The 18721-nt window shown below is 46.9% G+C and overlaps 1 protein-coding gene across 1 annotated transcript; it reads left to right on the forward strand.

Annotated features, from left to right (window-relative positions):
• The first annotated feature begins 3085 nt into the window (after nt 1-3085).
• Nucleotides 3086-9527, forward strand: NSDHL (NAD(P) dependent steroid dehydrogenase-like). The gene is made up of 7 exons (XM_056859549.1): nt 3086-3111; nt 3948-4109; nt 5640-5786; nt 6649-6777; nt 7858-8000; nt 8379-8481; nt 9195-9527. The coding sequence occupies exons 1-7, from the start codon at nt 3091-3093 to the stop codon at nt 9525-9527; spliced, it is 1038 nt and encodes a 345-aa protein (XP_056715527.1). The 5' UTR covers nt 3086-3090.
• The last annotated feature ends 9194 nt before the right edge of the window (nt 9528-18721 follow it).

The raw sequence follows: 18721 nt of genomic DNA on the forward strand, positions 1-18721 counted from the left end.
TAAGACAAAACAAAGATAATACACACCAGTGTGGAAGCTTTCGTGTTCACCAGACCTCTTCATCAGGCTGAATACTTTCAGGTCTTAAGATCCTGACCTGAGATGTCTCCTGTCATTTTGATGGGCCCTAAAAAAAGATATTATGTGGGTTTTGCTTTAGGCTAACATGGCCACATACAACTTCTTGATTCTGTTAAATAAATGGGGTTTAAATGTTCAGAGGATCAGGGCCTTAAGTTGCGAGCCTAGCCACAATGTACCTGGGAGTAATGCTCATTGAGTACAGTGGGTTTTATATCTGAGTACAGTATACAGAAGAAAAGCGCAAGAGTCTAGTAGCACCGTGTGTGTGTTAAGTGCCGTCAAGTCGCTTCCGACTCATGGCGACCCCATGAATGAAAGACCTCCAAAATGTCCTATCTTTGACAGCCTTGCTCAGATCTTGCAAATTGAGGGCTGTGGCTTCCTTTATTGACTCAGTCCATCTCTTGTTGGGTCTTCCTCTTTTCCTGCTGCCCTCAACCTTTCCTAGCATGACTGTCTTTTCCAGTGACTCTTGTCATCTCATAACATGACCAAAATACAACAGCTTCAGTTTAGTCATTTTAGCTTCTAGGGTCAGTTCAGGCTTGATTTGATCTATGACCCACTGATTTGTTCTTTTTGGCAGTCCACGGTATCCATAACACTCTCCTCCAACACCACATTTCAAAGGAGTCTACTTTCTTCCTGTCAGCTTTCTTCATTGTCCAGCTTTCACACCCATACATGGTGATAGGAAATACGATGGCATGAATTAATCTAGTCTTGGGGGCCAGTGACACATCCTTACACTTCAAAATCTTTTCTAGCTCCTTCATGGCTGCCCTTCCCAGTCTCAATCACCTTCTGATTTCTTGGCTGCAATCTCCCTTTTGGTTGATGGTGGAGCCAAGGAATAGAAAGTCTTGAACAATTTCAATTTCCTCATAGTCAACCTTAAAGTTGTGTAATTCTCCTGTAGTCATTACTTTTGTTTTCTTGATGTTCAGCTGTAGTCCTGCTTTGGCACTTTCTCTTTTAACTTTCAGCAGTAGTCTTTTCAAATCTTTACTATTTTCTGCCAATAATGTAGTGTCATCGGCATATCTCAAATTATTAATGTTCCTCCCTCCAATTTTTACTCCATCTTCATCTAAATCTAATCCAGTTTTCCTAATTATATGTTCTGCATATAGATTGAAGAGATTGTGAGATAAAATATATCCTTGTCTGACACCTTTGCCAATTGGAAACCATTCCGTTTCTCCATATTCTGTTCTATCTGTGGCCTCTTGTCCAGAGTACAGGTTGCGCATCAAAACGATTAGACGTAGAGGCACACCCATTTCCTTTAAAACCAGCCATAGCTTTTCGTGATCCACACAGTCAAAAGCTTTGCTGTAATCTATGAAACACAAGCTGATTTTCTTCTGAAATTTTCTCGTATGCTCCAGTGCCTCTTCCTTTTCTGAATCCAGCTTGAATTTACAGACTAACAAAATTTCTGCCAGAAATTTTGTTAGTCTTTAAGGTCCTGGACTCTTGCTCTTTTCTACTGCTAGTGACAGACTAACATGGCTACTGATTATGATCTACAGTATACAGAGTAATGCTGCATGAGTGTACTGTACAAAAACTGCCTCTCTGCCTTTGATCGTGAGTGCAAGCTGCTCGCTCTGCCCCTTCCTCGCCCTTTTCTGTGATGGAGTTTCTATACCTTTGATAGTTGAGTGACAGGTGATGATGGCTCAATGGATATATTTCTCTTCACCCAGCACAGAGATGTGTGAAGGATTAAAACCACCTGAATTTATGCCTCTTGCACAGTTTTTCGTGTGTGTGGAGGGGGAGGCTTTCTGAAGCAACAGCATCGTGCTTTTATTACTGCCAATTAAAATGGCACAGAAAAGGAAGTAAGCTTTCGGGTTCACCAAAATCCTTGGCAAGGCTTGACGCTCAAAGGGGTGGGGGAGAAGAGAGGAAAAGATGTTACCGAGCAGTCTGCAGGAATCCCCAGTCTGCAGTCTGTGGTAGTCCAGATGGAATGGCCAGGCTGTGCTTGGTGCAAAATGATCTCATGTAATCATTACAGGGACAGTGAACTGTAGCTAGGGATGCCCCCCCCCCACCCGCTGCTGCATCCCTTTGGCTGGATAAACTATTGTGCATAAAATGCAAAGGAGCCCCATGGCGCAGAGTGATAAGCTGCAGTTTGATCCTGATGGTAGAAGAAGAAGAGTTGGTTTTTATTTGACAACTTTCTCTACCACTTAAGGAAGAATCAAACTGGCTTACAATTACCTTCCCTTCCCCTCCCTACAACAGACACCCTGTGAGGTAGATGGGGCCGAGAGAGCTGTGACTAGCCCAAGGTCACCCAGCTGGCTTCATGTGTAGGAGTGGGGAAACCAACCGGGTCCACCAGATTAGCGTTTGCTGCTCATGTGTAGGAGTGGGGAATCAAACCCTGTTCTCCAGATTAGAGACTACCTCTCTTAACTACTATACCACGCTAGCTCTCAGCCGGTTCAAGGTTGACTCAGCCTTCTATCTTTCTGAGGTCGGTAAAGCAAGTACCCAGCTTGCTGGTGGTAAAGTGTAGATGACTGGGGAAGGCAATGGCAAACCACCCCGTAAATACAGTCTGCTGTGTAAATGTCGGGATGTGGCATTACCCCATGGCTCAGTAATGACCTGGTGCTTGTACAGGGGACTACCTTTACAAAATGCCGGAAAGGAGAAAGATGGAAGCTGTTTTGGGCCTCCACTGGGGAGAAAGGCAAAATAAATAAATGAAGCAAATACATAAAATGTTACATGTTGCCAGTTGTGCAGAAGTTCTAGGCACAGGAGCCTAGGTCCCTGCAAAGATTGCTGGCATAAGGTGGTGCTGGGTTTTCTTTTTAAATAAGCAATGTACATGTATAAGAGGTTGCTGATGGGCACAGCTGGCGAAGAAGGGAAGTGAAAATTCTTTGTATGTTTGCTTTATGCAGGTATCTGAACCCAAAAAGGAAACTGAAGAGTTATAGTGCTCAGCAGCTACCACACAGGCCTTAGTCTCCCAGTATGGCCACACGACTGAGGCCAGTAAGTTATTTTTTCTGAAAGATCTCTGTTTGGTTTATTGTGGTAGGGCAGAAGCTTCACTTAGCATCAAACTAATTTATGGAACTCATTGCCACAAGATGTGGTGACAGCTACGGGTGTAGATGGCTTTAAAACCATGGAGCTGAAATCCAGCCATGGCTATTAGTCATGGAGGCTAAATGGCACCTCCATATTTAGAGAAGGCATGCTATTGAATATCCAGTTTCTGGAAGGAAACAGTGGGAAAGGGATATTTTGCTCATTTCTGCTTCCCAGAGTCATCTGGCTGGCTGGACTAGAAGGACCTTGGTTCTGATCCAGCTGATTCATATTGTTTCCTATAAAGTACAATAAATTCCTTGTTGATATCCACAACAATGTGCTGTGATAGCTAATTGGATTCTCCGTGATCAGCCGCAGTCTATCTGAATACCAGATGCTGGAGGGGACATATAAAGCATGGTCCTTTCACATCTTGTAAATGAGCTTCCTATCTGGCTGGCTAACAGGATGCTGGGCTACAAGCATGCATTGGTGCTGGTTTTATGACAGGAGAATGCAGGGCAGGCCTTCCTAAAGGACAGCCCCTTGAGGTGCCTACGTTTCCCCTAAACACTCCTTTCAAGCTGTTTTGCAGGCAAGCTGTCTCAGGTTTTTTGAGTGTGTTTTGAGAAGAAAGGTCTGCTGCTTCTTGTTTAGGGTTGTAATTGGGATGAGCTCTTCTTCAGTGTTCTCCTCTTGCCCCTGAGAGCTGTGTGCACACGGAAACACCTCTGCAGTCAGTGATGGCTCTTGCGTCTCAGCCCACCCTGTCTCTGCCTTCTGATTCTTTTCAGGCCTTTAAGAAATGCACTGTGATAGGTGGCTCGGGGTTCCTGGGTCAGCACCTGGTGGAGCGCCTCCTGGAGAAAGGCTACTCGGTCAATGTGTTTGATATCCGGAAAGGCTTTGAGAACGACCAGGTGCAGTTCTTCCTGGGAGATCTCTGCAGCAAAGAGGTACAGGCCAGGCTAAACTAGGATGAGTGCAGAAGCTGAGAGAAGCAAACTACGTCATGGATTTTGGGGCATGCTCAGCTCAAAGTTCATTGCCCTGCTTGGGGTTAATTTGGAGGGCTGGCATTCCTGGTGGAAACCTCATGTGCAGGTTGCTCAGTTAGGGTGGCTGGGGCAAAGAGAGCTGGGAGGTCCAGGTTCGAATCCCCCACTCTGCCATGGAAGCTTGCTGGGCCAGTCACACACTCTCTGCCTAACAGACCTGACAGGGTTGTTGGAGGGGGGAAGAATGATGTAAGCTGCTTTGGGTCCCTGTTAGGGAGGAAAGTGGGGTATAGAGTTAGGAAATGAATGAAATAAAATAATGTCTGCATGATTCAACCTTGTAACTTCGTGGCTGTGCATCAGTCATATAGCTTGCACCACACAAAAGCTCTTTTTTGTAAAGAAGAGTTGGTTTTTATATGCTGACTTTCTCTACCACTTAAGGAAGAATCAAACTGGCTTACAATCACCTTCCCCTCCCCACCAGACACCCTGTGAGGTAGGTGGGGCTGAGAGAGCTCAAAGAGAGCTGTGACTAGCCCAAGGTCACCCAGCTGGCTTCATGTGTAGGAGTGGGCAATGAAATCCAGTTCTCCAGATTCCACTGCTCTAAACCACCACTCTTAACCACTATACCATGCTGGCTACACCACTCTGATCTGGGTGACCTGGAAAAGGGCCGAACTGTTCAAAAGGGAGGGCAGAATTGTTCAGAATTCCTTCTGACTGCTGAATGATTCCAAATAAGATCCTACCCTTGTCCTTCTTTTGTTTATTTATTTAAAATATAGGTTGTACGACGATTGGACACGATAGTTGTCAATATTATAATAAGTTAATTGGATACAACATATCTGTTGATGTAGGAGCCAGAGGGAGCAATCCTAGGCAGGTCTGCTCAGAAACAAGTCCCATTTTATATGATGGAGTTTACTCTCAGGAAAATGTTCTTATGGTTGCAGCATTATTATCTCAGTAAACAGATCATGATGGATAGTTGTTTGTCTGTAGCAGTAGAAAAGAGCAAAAGTCTAGTAGTACCTTAAAGACTAACAATTTCTGGCAGGGTATGAGCTGTCATGAGTCACATCTGAAGAAGTGAGCTGTGACTCACGAAAGCTCATACCCTGCCAGAAATGTTAGTCATTAAGGTGCTACTAGACTGTTGCTCTTTTCTACTATCTCAGTAATGGTTACCAATTTATATTGGGCAAATTAGTTTTTTGGTCTTCCTTCCCTTGTTCTTCTATAATTTGGCCATGCGCTGTCATACATTTTGTCTGTTCTAAATTCTTAAATCCCAGACTTCAATGAATAGAGAGATTTGCATTTCTGCACAAAAACTGCCTTTCAGCTGCATTTGTTTGCTCCAGCAGAATAATCTGAACGGCTTTGCAGTGGGGCAGCTAAAAGCCATTTTGACACACCATTATGATTGTTGCCATTGCCATAACATTGGGATCCTAACCATCTCCTCTGTACCCTCAGGATCTGCTTCCAGCTTTACAAGGGGTAACTGTGGTATTTCACTGTGCGTCGCCAGCCCCTTCCAGCGACAACCAAGAGCTTTTCTACAAGGTCAATTACTTGGGGACAAAAGCAGTTATTGAGGCTTGCAAAGAAGCTGGTGTCCAGGTAAGGGCAGAGCAGTCAGCCTAGGGCACATGATAGGGGGAAGATAACTAGAGTGAATCTGTTTGACTTTTGGGTGCGCAGGCTGATCTTAAGCAGGTGTGCACTGGATTGGGCAAACATCACCATTCGAACCCGGAACCTCTCGGATCTCTGCTTGTTTTCTCAGCCACTGTGCAGTGGCAGTCTTCCCACAAGAACCCTGTGACCTGAATCCCTAATGGGGGGGGGGGGGCAGAGCAGGAATGATTTTCCATCAACTATGGATGTCTGCACAAAATACAGCAAAGCAAAGTTATAGCCACAGGGGAGCCTGCGATGTACTGCCCCCCTAGGGATATCCCAACCCCCTCCCCCATTCCTGAATCTTCAGTTTTCACTTTTTAAAAATGTACATGCATACCTTGCAACTCTACCGGAGCCATTTTTCCAACAGCATGTGTTCGCTCCATGTCTCTGTGTCACATTTTGGTAATTCTTGCAATATTTCAAACTTTGTCATTATTACTACAGTACATTGTTTTTTAAGACATAATGCTATTGCACATTTAATAAACTACATTATAGTGTAAACATACCTTTTACGTGCACTGGGAAACCAAAAGATCTGTGTGACTCACTTGTGACATTCGCTTTATTGTGGTGGTCTGGAACCAAACCTGCAATATCTCTGAGGTATACTTGTAAATCTTTCACCCTTTTACTTTCATACATATCAAGGTAAACGTGCTGGCAGTATCATGTACACTCAGGCTTCCCTACTACAAATGTCTGGCTTTGGGTCTGCAACCTGGGTTCCCAGTTCCCTCCAAGCATTTTGTGCCTTCCTGTAAAATGCCTCTTTTCTTTCTTCGTCCCATGACAGAAACTGGTGTTGACCAGCAGTGCCAGTGTCGTCTTTGAGGGCACTGACATCAAGAATGGAACCGAAGATCTCCCGTATGCAAAGAAGCCAATTGACTGCTATACGGAAACCAAGATTCTGCAGGAGAAGGTGCCTGTGGCTCAGAGGGGCTGTGGCTCAGTGGTAGAGCATCTGCTTGGCATGCAGGAGGTCCCAGGTTCAATCCCCGGCATCTCCAGTTAAAAGGACCAGGTGGTAGGTGGCGTGAAAGACCTCTGCCTGAGACCCTGGAGAGCCGCTGCCGGTCTAAGCAGACAATACTGACTTTGATGAACCAAGGGTCTGATTCAGTATAAGGCAGCTTCATGTGTTCCCTCTGGGGACCATGCTGCTGGAAGAATATATGTTGTGCTGAGAAAGAAGACTTGCTTAGCAGTTACTCTGTTCTTAAGTGACAAATGAACTTGAGAAACGTCCATTATCTTGACCCTCCGCTGATTCATCTGCATTGGGAAATTGGCTTTTGTTTCCTGATGCTGATGGCTCACCGGCCAACCATCAGATTCTTCCTCCAGGCTTATGTGGACCCTGGTCATAGAGGGCTGTTGTTGCATGCATGTTATGTAGCAGCATCACAATCCATGGTTTTCCCCCTCCTATGGGCTATCGACATCTGAGCTAGAGTTGAGAGGGACCACACAAATAGCAAATGGGATACGTGTGAGCAAGCTGGTATAAATATATAGACAGAAAATTGATTTATTGGCAACATTTGTATATCCCATCTTTTCTTTAAGAGCAGCCCGATTGGATCCCCCTTAAGGTGATTCAGGCTGAGCCATAGCAATGCAGTCCTAAGTAGGGGTGCACCCTTCTAAGTTCACTGAGGTCAGCGAGCTTAGAAAGGTGGAACTCTGCTTAGGATTGCACTGTTAATGACCTGTATGGATGAGTAGGGATTTGAACTCAGGGCTGCTTGAACGCGGGGCTGCTTTTGGGTCTCTTGGCATAGTTGTGGGGGGAGTTTAAGAAAAAAACAGTGTGATGGTCTGATGCATCACACTGTTTTTTTTCTTAACCCCCCCCCCCCAACTATGCCAAGGGACCCAAAAGAAAACATAAGGCAGCACTGGAGCTGAAGAAATCTGCCTTCAGGGGTTCCTTTCTGTCCCTGGTGCCCAAGTTGCTTTGTTTTGCCAAGGCATTCTGTTTATTCTCCGTCTCTGGCAGGAAGTCCTGAGTGCCAACGATCCAGAGAGGACTTTCTTCACTGCCGCTATTCGTCCCCATGGCATCTTTGGCCCGCGGGATCCCCAGATGGTTCCCATCCTTGTCCAGGCAGCCCAGAGTGGCAAGATGAAGTTCATGATTGGGTGAGTGAGGACAAGTCCTCTTTCAGGTCGTGTAAAATGTATTGCCTGAGCTGGGTGACCTTGGGCTAGTCACAGCTCTTAGAGCTCTCTCAGCCTCACCTACCTCACAAGGTGTCTGTTGTAGGGAAGGGAAGGGTAGGTGATTGTAAGCTGGTTTGATTCTCCCTTAAGTGGTGGAGAAAGTCGGCATATAAAAACCAACTCTTATACTTCTTCTTGAGTGACGAGGTAAAAGATGGTTGAATTAGTAAGGGCTGCATCGTCCTTTATGCCTCAGCTTGAGTGAAGGGAGTAGGGACCGGAGTGCTTGCCTCTGTGGTCCAGAGCTTGGTTCTTGTTAGATGGCTCTAATATGAACCCCCTCCTTTGTCTGTGTAGGGATGGGAAGAACTTGGTGGATTTTACCTTTGTGGAAAACGTGGTCCATGGACACATACTGGCTGCAGAGCAACTTCAGAGAGACTCTCCCCTCTGTGGAAAGGTGAGTCCACCTGTTTTGTCTTACTTAATGAGTGGCGCTTATGAGCTACCTCACTAACGCTGCAGGGTGTCCTTTGCTTCTTCTTGTTCTACAAGGAGGAGCTATGACAGTTGTCCCCATCCTTTTGGAGCCTGCAGGTGACTTCAGGATTTTGGGGCGGAGTGATGGATACAGCTACAAATTGGCTGTCATAGTAGGTGGAGCCAAGGACCCTTAAGCAAGAGGAAGGGGAATGGGTTACATAAACACCCACAGAGAAGAAGTCCAAGTGGCAGATAAAACACCTGCAGAAGAAGATGACCCATGTTGGCAAGGGAAGATGAAACACACAGCCAGAGAAGGAGACAAGAAGAAGAGTTGGTTTTCATATGCTGACTTTCTCTACCACTTAAGGGAGAATCTAACAGCTTACAACCACCTTCCCTTCCCACAACAGACACCCTGTGGGGTAGGGGGGGCTGAGAGCTAGTCGCAGCTCTCTTGGAACTCTCTAAGCCCCATCTACCTCACAAGGTGTCTGTTGTGGGGAGGGGAAGGGAAGGTTATTGTAAGCCGGGTTGATTCTTCCTTAAGAGGTAGAGAAAGTTGGCATATAAAAACCAATTCTTCTCCTCCTCCTCCTCCTTCTCTTCCTCCTCCCCCCACCCCAGCAGAAGAGCAAAGTGTTGCATTTATCAACCACCACCCACCCACCTTTGTATTTTGTCTCACAGGCTTTCCACATCACGAACGATGAGCCCGTCCCCTTCTGGGAATTCATGTCTCGGATCCTCACAGGCCTGAATTATGAGGCTCCCAAGTACCGCATCCCCTACTGGCTGGCTTATTACCTGGCTGTCTTCCTGTCCCTGGTGGTGTCGCTGCTGAGCCCCCTCGTCACAATCAAGCCCACTTTCACCCCCATGCGGGTGGCGCTGGCTGGCACGTTCCACTACTACAGCTGTGAGCGGGCCAAGAGGGACATGGGCTACAAGCCCCTGGTCAGCTTGGACGAAGCGGTGGCAAAGACCGTCAAGAGCTACCCGCATCTCCGCCGTGCCAAGTAGCTATCCAAGGGCTAAGTGTGCATCAGCAGAACATCGCTTTTCTGAGCTCTTGGCTTTTTCCTCTGTAGCTTGGAGGCCGCCATCTGGAATGACTTTCTACCGTGAACTGCCTGAGATTGATTCGCCATGGCAGTTATCTCTCAAACTGTGACTGCCCCGGTGGAGGTTCAATTGCTCTAAACCTGCAGATTGACCAGCTGCCAGCCTTCCTTGCATGTTTGGGGGTTTTCCTGCTCTGAGGGTACACCTTGCCTTTTCAGAAGGCAGGAAGACACATGGGAGGCATGTTTTTCTGCCCAGAGTTTCTTTATCTTGTGCCATCGGCGGCCAGCCCCAGTGCTTTCCAGAATAAGGTCACTCTTGGAGCAAGGGGGTAAATCCGTGCCCAAATGCCGTAGATGGGTATCCGTCTTGATTTGGTGTCAACCACTGCAAGGAAACTACGGGGCATTCAGCCTGAGTCAGCGGAGCTGCAGCTTGTTCTGTCTGAAACATCGACCCTACGATGCTTGTTAACCAACAAGATTTAACAAGGTTTATCCATGTAACAGAGAAAAAATTGACTTTGGGTGGTGTCTCCCAAATAAAAATGGGAAGCTGTCTTTTCCCCCTGGAAGTGTCTTGCTGTAAATGGGCTTCTACTTTTCAGAAACATAAATTGCAGTTGGTGGGTTAATGCTAAGTGGTCTCTTTGCTGCAAGAAGGGCTGTGGTTCTCCTGGTCAGGACACCTTTCCTTAGCCATATGATTCAGAGGAAAGAGCCTGCCCACTGACCTTGGTTCGTAGTGTGGGCTTGTATGACGTATGCCAAGATCTGTCAAACTCACAGCAAAAGCCTTGGCTTCTCCTAGCTTCTTGCCTGGCTGAGCAATTTAGCTTTGTATAAGTAATTGGGATAATTGGGGCATGCTGGTTAGATGCCAGCCCTGATGCTGTGGCTTTCCTAGAATTCCTCCTGTCACAGGGAGCCGGTGTGAGAAAGGCATGTGCTTGGACTGTATTGGTGGAGGGAAGAGCAGTTCTCTGCGGTCTGGCAAGTCGGTGCCGATGTTTGATTGTTATTCAGCCTTTCAAGTTTTGTGCTCCAAGGCCCGAAGGTAGACGAGATGCTGGCAGATCCCTGAATGGATATTGTCAGGTCTTTTAAAAAAAAGATCAATAGTAGCTGCACAAGGCCTTTTCCCACCTTAGGGTTGCCAACCTCCAGGTACTAGCTGGAGATCTCCTGCTATTACAACTGATCTCCAGCTGATAGAGATCAGTTCACCTGGAGAAAATGGCCGCTTTGGCAATTGGATTCTATGGCATTGAAGTCCCTCCCCTCCCCAAACCCCACCCTCCTCAGGCTCCACCCCAAAAACATCCCGCCGGTGGCGAAGAGGGACCTGGAAACTATCCCACCTGAATCACAGAGGCACAAGAACTGTTCCCCTTAGAGTAGCCAGGAAGTGCCTGGCAACCGGTGGGAAGGTTGTGGGGTGGGGGGAGGGGGAAGAGAAAAAATTAAAAAGCAAAATAAAGCCTGGGTCTACTTACAGGAAGTTCCTACCATAGAGTTTCCGGTGATTCCTAGAGCTACACTTTGTCACTTCTGAGTAACTCTAGGAACTGCCAAGACCGCTATGGTAAGAATTTCCTGTAAGTAGACAAGGTCTTCTTTTGCTTTTTAATTCATCTTCCGCTTCCAGCAGCAGTGGGCTACAGGATCTGGGGTGGGGGATTCTCTGCCTCCCAGGGGCTTAGCAGCCCTACTTCCACCACTGGACGGTTTCACCCATTGAAACTAACCTTGCATACACCGTTAGCATAGGCAAAGAGGGGCTCTTTCTCTCCTCTCCCACTCCAGGGTTAGCTGGGGGAGGGGAGTAACCTGTGAACTAAACCAGGTCCAGCACAGCAGCTCATAACCTTTAAAAATGTTGAGGAAATCTGATCTCTGGTCTCCCAGCATTTCTTCTAGTTCCACTCTTAGGGAAGGAAATACAGCTGGCTGCTAAGTTCTAAATCAGGAACTTGGGACCAAAGTTTCTTGCAACCTGGCATCAGCAAGCCTAGCAGCCATAAACAGCCAGTATGGTGTAGGGGTTAGAGTATCCGATTGGGATCTGGGAGATCAGGTTCAAATTCCCACCCTGCTATGGAATCTTACTTAGTGACCTTGGGCCAGTTGTACGCTCTCAGCCTAACCTGCCTGTCATGAATCTAGGTCCCTGTGCTACAAATCATACACTGGGCTCGGGTCTCACTCGACAATTCCACCAGGCTGGGGCCAGGGTTGAGGGAAGCCGGATATGTTGGGCTAGGGATTACCAGTAGGTTGGTTCCAGATGAGTGCAGCTTTCTTTGGGGGGTGTATACTGGGAGAGGCGGTCACACAGATACGACGATCCCAGACCGCTTAAATTTAAAGTACCAAAACCTTGAACCTGCTTCGGTACTCAATCTGGAGCCAGTGCAGCTGGTGGAGCATAGGTTGAATATGTGCTCTCCATGAGGTCCCCGTAAGGACCCACACTGCCACATTCTAGACCAGTTATAGCGTCCTGAATATGAGGCCCAGAGGTGGATAGCATAGTCAAGCAGTGGGTTGCTCAGGTCTAAAAGGTGTCAGTACCGGAAGGGCAATCCAGAGTCAGAGACGGTTCCAAGGTCAGGGTAGCAGAAGTTCTGAGAATAGCCCAAATACACACCTACACACAAGGTGGTTGAGATAAATTTGCTCCCACACTGGGCCCATCTCATCCCCCACTTAAGTAGGCCCTTACCTTGTAGCAGACCCACAGTTGCTTGGTGGAGCTTATCAGTCTCATCGGTGCTATTAGCCAGTGAACTATGCATAGCCGTGCGCTTTGCTGTCGGTCCTGCCTGCATTTCCATTCTGAACTTGTGGCGTCTCTGTTCCAGCAGCCTTGGGGACCCTTCTGGAGACACTCTGTTGCTGAGCCTCACCTAGCTTCCCTGAGCTGGAAGGCTGCTGGCATGGAAAGTCCTCCTGTACTTGTCCAACCTGCTGAGTCACAGGTAGGGTTGCCAGGTCCCTCCTGGCCACTGGCAGGGCATAGGGTTGCCAGATCCAGGTTGGGAAATTCCTAGAGATTTGGGGATGGAGCCTGGGAAGAATATAAGAACGTAAGAAAGGCCATGCTGGATCAGACCAAGGCCCATCAAGTCCAGCAGTCTGTTCACACAGTGGCCAACCAGGTGCCTCGAGGAAGCCCACAAATAAGATGACTGCAGCAACAACATCCTGCCTAAGTCCCACAACACCTAATATAATAGGTATTCTCCTCTGACCCTGGAGAGAGAAAACAGGGACCTCAGTAGGGTGCAATGCCAGAGAGCACCCTCCAAAGCATCCATTTTTCTCCAGGGGAATTGATCTCTGTAGTCTGGAGATGAGCTGTAATTCTGGGGGGTCTCCAGGTCCCACCTGGAGGCTGGCATCCCTAGTCACAAGCCCTGGTAGAGCAGATATTCTTTTTGGGAGGACCTGCTCCTATTCTGCATGCTTAAAAAGCAAGCTCTCCTCCCACCTGTCTCTTTCTATGCATTTTAGCATGTATACCTTGAAAAGGATAAAACAGCTGGCTAAGGAGTGCTTAGGCTAATTTTAAAACCTTGGGCCACAAAATAACATAGAAAAGAAGTTGCAGGTAGACATCTACCCTCCTAGGGTTGCCAGGTCCCTCTTTGCCACCGGCAGGAGGCTTTTGGGGCAGAGCCTGAGGAGGGCGGGGTTTGGGGAGGGGCAGCGCTTCAATGCCATAGAGTCCAATTGCCAAAGAGCCCATTTTCTCCAGGTGAAGTGATCTCGATCGACTGGAGATCAGTTGTAATAGCAGGAGATCTCCAGCTAGTACCTGGAGGTTTGGAAATCAGCATAGATGCGAAAAGATTAAACAAGTGCAAAACTTTATAATGCTACACAAACCACAAGTAGTCATACAAACAGTGATGGTATCGCTTTACTCTGCTCTGGTTAGACCTCAACTAGAGTACTGTGTTCAGTTTTGGGCACCACAATTTAAGAAAGATGTAGACAAGCTGATACGTGTCCAGAGAAGGGCAACAAAGCTGGTGAGGGGTCTGGAGACCAAGTCCTATGAGGAAAGGTTGAAGGAGCTGGGTATGTTTAGCCTGAAGAGGAGAAGACTGAGAGGGGATATGATAACCATGTTCAAGTACTTGAAGGGCTGTCATATAGAGGAGGGTGCCGAGTTGTTCTCTGTTGCTCAAGAAGGTCGGACCAGAATCAACGGGTTGAAATTAAATCAGAAGAGTTTCCGTCTAGACATTAGGAAGAATTTTCTAACAGTTAGAGCGGTTCCTCAGTGGAACAGGCTTCCTCAGGAGGTGGTAAGCTCTCCTTCCCTGGAGGTTTTTAAGAAGAGGTTAGATGGCCGCCATCTGTCAGCAATGCTGATTCTGTGACCTTAGGCAGATGATGAGAGGGAGGGCATCTTGGCCATCTTCTGGTCACTAGGGGTGTGGAGGGGGAGGTAGTTGTGGATTTCCTGCATTGTGCAGGGGGTTGGACTTGATGGCCCTGGTGGTCCCTTCCAACTCTATGATTCTATGAAACAGATACAGCACAGATAACAACAACATGTGCACCACCAAGAAAGTAAGTACAAAACTGATGCTAAAATACTTGAAATGAAAAAAAAGAAAGAATAATTTTATGATTATTAAGGGGGGCTGAAGAAGATATCAATATAAGAAATCAAAACGGCCGTATCCTCATCTGTCTGTGTCTTCACTTCATGGAAACCTTCGTGGGACCACTATTTACTCTGAACACTTACCTTTTACAGGACTATTGAATGCTTATCTCTCAAAGGATTGTATACCTTTTGGATTATAGGTTTTGGACTGCTCTTGATTGTTTCTTGGTGGTGCACATGTTGCTGTTATCTGGTGGTGCACATGTTGTTGTTATCTGTGCTTGTTTGTATGACCAGTTGTGGTTTGTGTAACTGTGTAGCATTATAAAGTTTTGCACTTTGTTTAATCTTTTCGCATCTATGCTGATTTCCAAACCTAAGTACAAGCATAGAGGTGCCTTGTTCCTACACAGTACCTGGAGGTTGGCAACCCTATACCCTCCCCACTCAGGTCTTTTAAAGATATGTGCCTGAGGAAGAGATCTGAAGAACTTGAACGCTCACACACTGTTTTATGTCATTTTGTTTGGCAGTAATAAAAAAATATTAGGTGGCTTTTGTTTTTGAAAATACTGGAAGTGTTAGCCTGTCGCCTAAGGAGTGCTTCAGCTAACCTTATGTAGGCTGCAAAATAGCATATGGTTAAGGGCACTGAAGCCAATTTGATTATGCTGACGTGTGCTCTGAGGAACTTCAGCCTGAAGTTCAGTCCTCCCAAGTTAAGTGGCTCTTTCATTGGAGGGAGAGTCACAAGTTGAAGGACATCTCAGGCTGGAAGAAAACTTCAAATTTTGCTCAACGGAGTGGTAAGATACAAGTCAGTGGGTTTACACCGACTGTTAGAGGCAGCATGCTTAGGGTTGCCAGTTCCAGGTTGGGGAATACCTGGAGATTTTAGGGGTGGAGTCTGAGGAGGGCAGCATTTGGAGAGGGGAGGGACTTCAATGCCATAAAGTCCAATGGCCAATTTTCTCCAAGGAAACTGATTTCTATCGCCTGGAAATCAGTTGTAATAGCGAGAGATCTCCAGCCACCACCTGGAGGTTGTCAATCCTAAGCATGGTATAGTGGTTAAGAGCGGTGGGCTCTAATCTGAAGAACCGGATTCAATTCCCCAGCTGGGTGACCTTGGGTCAGTCACAGTTCTCTCAGAACTCTCTCAGCCCCACCTAACTCACAAGGTGCCTGTTGTGGGGAGGGGAAGGGAAGGTGATTGTATAAGACTCCTTATGGTAGAGAAAAGCAGGGTATAAAAACCAACTCTTCTCTTCTTCCTCTTGTATGTTTTAATTGTGGATTTGTAAGCTGCCTTGAGCCAAAAAAAGAAAAAGAAAGGTAGAGTATCAATGTTTTAATAAACAAATGATTGCGGCAGCAGAGAAGTAGATGCTTCAAACCATTTTTTTCTGGGAACTTTTTTCTGGGAAGTTACCTTTGAGTCTCTTGCCTGCTTCCTCTGTCTTAGGACTGCAAATGCCGCATTGGTGATGCAAGTGAGTTCGGCATGGTTTAAGTTTTGCAATGACATTAGAAGCCTGAATGAAATAAGAACCACTGCCCTGACCTGGATGGCCCAGGCTAGCCTGATCTCGTCAGATCTCAGAAGCTAAGCAGGGTCGGCCCTGGTTAGTATTTGGATGGGAGACCACCAAGGAAGTCCAGGGTTGCTGTGCAGAGGAAGGCACTGGCAAACCACCTCTGTTAGTCTCTTGCCATGAAAACCCCAAAAAGGGGTCGCCATAAGTCGGCTGCGACTTGACTGCACTGTACACACACACAAAGCCTCTTTGTGACAGCTGCTGAGCACAGTGTCAAGTTCTGCCGCTAGATGGTGCTCAGTAGCCAGCCACAGCTGTGGGTTTCTGCCATAACCGATTTGAGTAATGTCAACTGGAGTAAAGCCTGTTCCCTGCACATCTTGCTCCAATGCAGAATGGTAGTTCTTGTATTCACCTTTCTAAAGCTTCATGTTCAGCTCAGTTGCACTCGCATCTTCTTTAAAACAGGAATTGTAAGAGGCTTTTGAAAAGGGGTAAGGGCCAGTCACTGAGTATTTCAGGGACAGCTGGTTCTAGACATTTTCCCTGCTGCCGCTGCAGAAGATTTGATCTAGACAAAACAAGGTTTCCTTGTTCTGGCAGTGTATGGAGAATCATTCTTCAGGGGAGGCAAAGGGGTTTGTTACCCATTCCAGGCAATCCTGGCTCCATTTCCACTCCTTTCCTACAGAGAAGGGGAAGCCCACCAGCTTGCTAGGGTTGCCAATCTCCAGGTACTAGCTGGAGATAGCCAGCTATTATAACTGATCTGCTGATAGAGATCAGTTCACCTGGAGAAAATGGCAGCTTTGGCAATAGGACTCTACGGCATTGAAGTCCCTCCCCTCCCCAAACCCCACCCTCCTCAGGCTCTGCCCCAAAAATCTCCAGATATTTCCCAACCTGGAGCAGGCAACCCTATGAAAGGAACATCATCGTATAGAGGTGGTTGCCCTAGGTATCTCCTAACCTTGCCAGTATTGTTGTTTATGGGGTGGAAGACAGAGTGGAAGCTGATAAGTTAGAAGAGATACAGGTTTTTAGGGAGGGTGTTACCACCACAGGCATTTTTGAGGAGCTGAGAGGGCAGAGTCCTGCCTCTTGGTTCTAAGCTGGCCCAGCACCCAAACCATACCATCAACATGGAATTTGTGTTTGTCTCATCACTGACCATTTGGTTTCCTTTTTGATGTGCCTCTTCAAGGGATCAGAGGTAGTGTCACACCACTGAAGCCCCCCAGTCTGGGTACCGGAACAGCTACCTCCAGGTCTCTTCAGTTTAGAGTCCTCCGCTCATGTGGAGGAGTGGGGACTCAAACATGGCACTCCAGATTAGAGTCCTCTGGTCTCACACTACACCACACTGGCTCCATAAGTCTGTTCTACTAGTACACAAATCACTATAGTGGGTCAGGCTCCAAAAGGAGCATTGTCTGCCATATTACCCTTTGGACCCCTCATGGTTGCTTTCGTAGCTTCTCCGGCCATCAAAAGCAGCTCCCAAATGGGGTCCTTTTCAGGTGTGTTGGAATAAAAGACTTCCACTGCAACATCTTCAGGGCAAGATGGATCTTCCCTTCTATGGGGTGGAGTTGTGATCTGTTCTTCTCACTGGTGCCTTGTTAGTTAAAGCAGGTCCTTCAAAAACTGATACAAAACCAAAAAGGAGCTGGAAGGGATGTGTGTGACAAAACGTTTGAGTATCCACAAAAGGGCAGGAGAAACCAGCAGGACTGGCTGCAGTTCTGAATGTCGGCACTCTGTAGCCCAGGAACCACATTTTACAGCAGGTAATGGAGTGGTTACACACCATCACCAAGCACATCACAAATCCCAAGAGAGGGGCTGTGGCTTGGTGGTGGAGTATCTGCTTTGCATGCAGATGGTCCCTTTTTTGGATCCTACTTTGGTCAATGTAAGATTGTACATCGCAGGTGTTCATGTTTGTATACATTGAATGTGAAAGTTTTGCCTATGCTAGAGGGCTATGTTTTTAATTTGAATGTGCACCTTATTAAAATTTATATATTTGTAATTTTAGCATTTTTCAGCTCAACCTCTTCGGTCTAGAATCAGTACTCTGGTTGAGTTCCATTTGGTCCCCCCCCCTCTTTTGTTGTTGTTTATCCTAGTAGACATGCATGGACTCTCTAACTTGAATTCAGGACATTCACCCAAAACTGTTAACAATTTGGGGGGAATTTAAGCAGAAAGTAGCTTCATGTGTTCACCACTGAAAAGGTAAGAGAGTCCGGCTACATCAGCTGACACTTGAAAAAGAATTAGGCTATTAATTATAATGGAAGCTCCAAAACTTGCACAGTCAGTACATCTAAAAACCGGGGTAACCACCAGAGAACCAGAAAAGCAGTAGTCTAGATTCTCAGGAATAAATGACTGAACAGAGGGCATTGATACCTAAGAAAAGGGGAATCACCTGAAGGGCCTCATCCTGTGATGAGGCACCCAGGTAGTCTCTAGGGAGGGACAATAAATTGCAGTCAACCCTTGAGGTTTTGCGCTCGGGTGATACAGGGGCCGAAGGGATTGCTGGGCAACTTTATATTGTAAGGAATTCCTTGCAGTCTTCTCCCATGAGTCAGAGCTAGAGTAAGGCTGTATTGCGGGCACACCCAGTAGCAAAAAAGGGGCACAGGTGAAGGCTGGTTTTTGTTGTAGAAGAATGTGGAATAGCATTGTACAGGTGTGGATTGGCACAGGACAGCATAGCTACTGTGCTAGCTGCTGCTTTAAACAAAGGCGCGCAGGGATGATACGGCACTCCCAGAACTGGACATGACCTCCCACAGGGTCTTCCCTTAAAGGACACTGCATGTGCATGTGGGACCACCCACAGGAGACAAGCACCAAATTCCAGAGGCTCTGGGAGCCCATAGAGCTGAGCAAGATGTGTGATTTATTTTCATATGGGGTTTTGGGTCAGTGTGGGTGGTGTAATGGTGAGCTGAAAGGGAATCTTTATCTGGGGAG

Source organism: Euleptes europaea, chromosome 13 (genome assembly GCF_029931775.1).
Source record: "Euleptes europaea isolate rEulEur1 chromosome 13, rEulEur1.hap1, whole genome shotgun sequence".
Lineage (NCBI taxonomy): Eukaryota > Metazoa > Chordata > Lepidosauria > Squamata > Sphaerodactylidae > Euleptes > Euleptes europaea.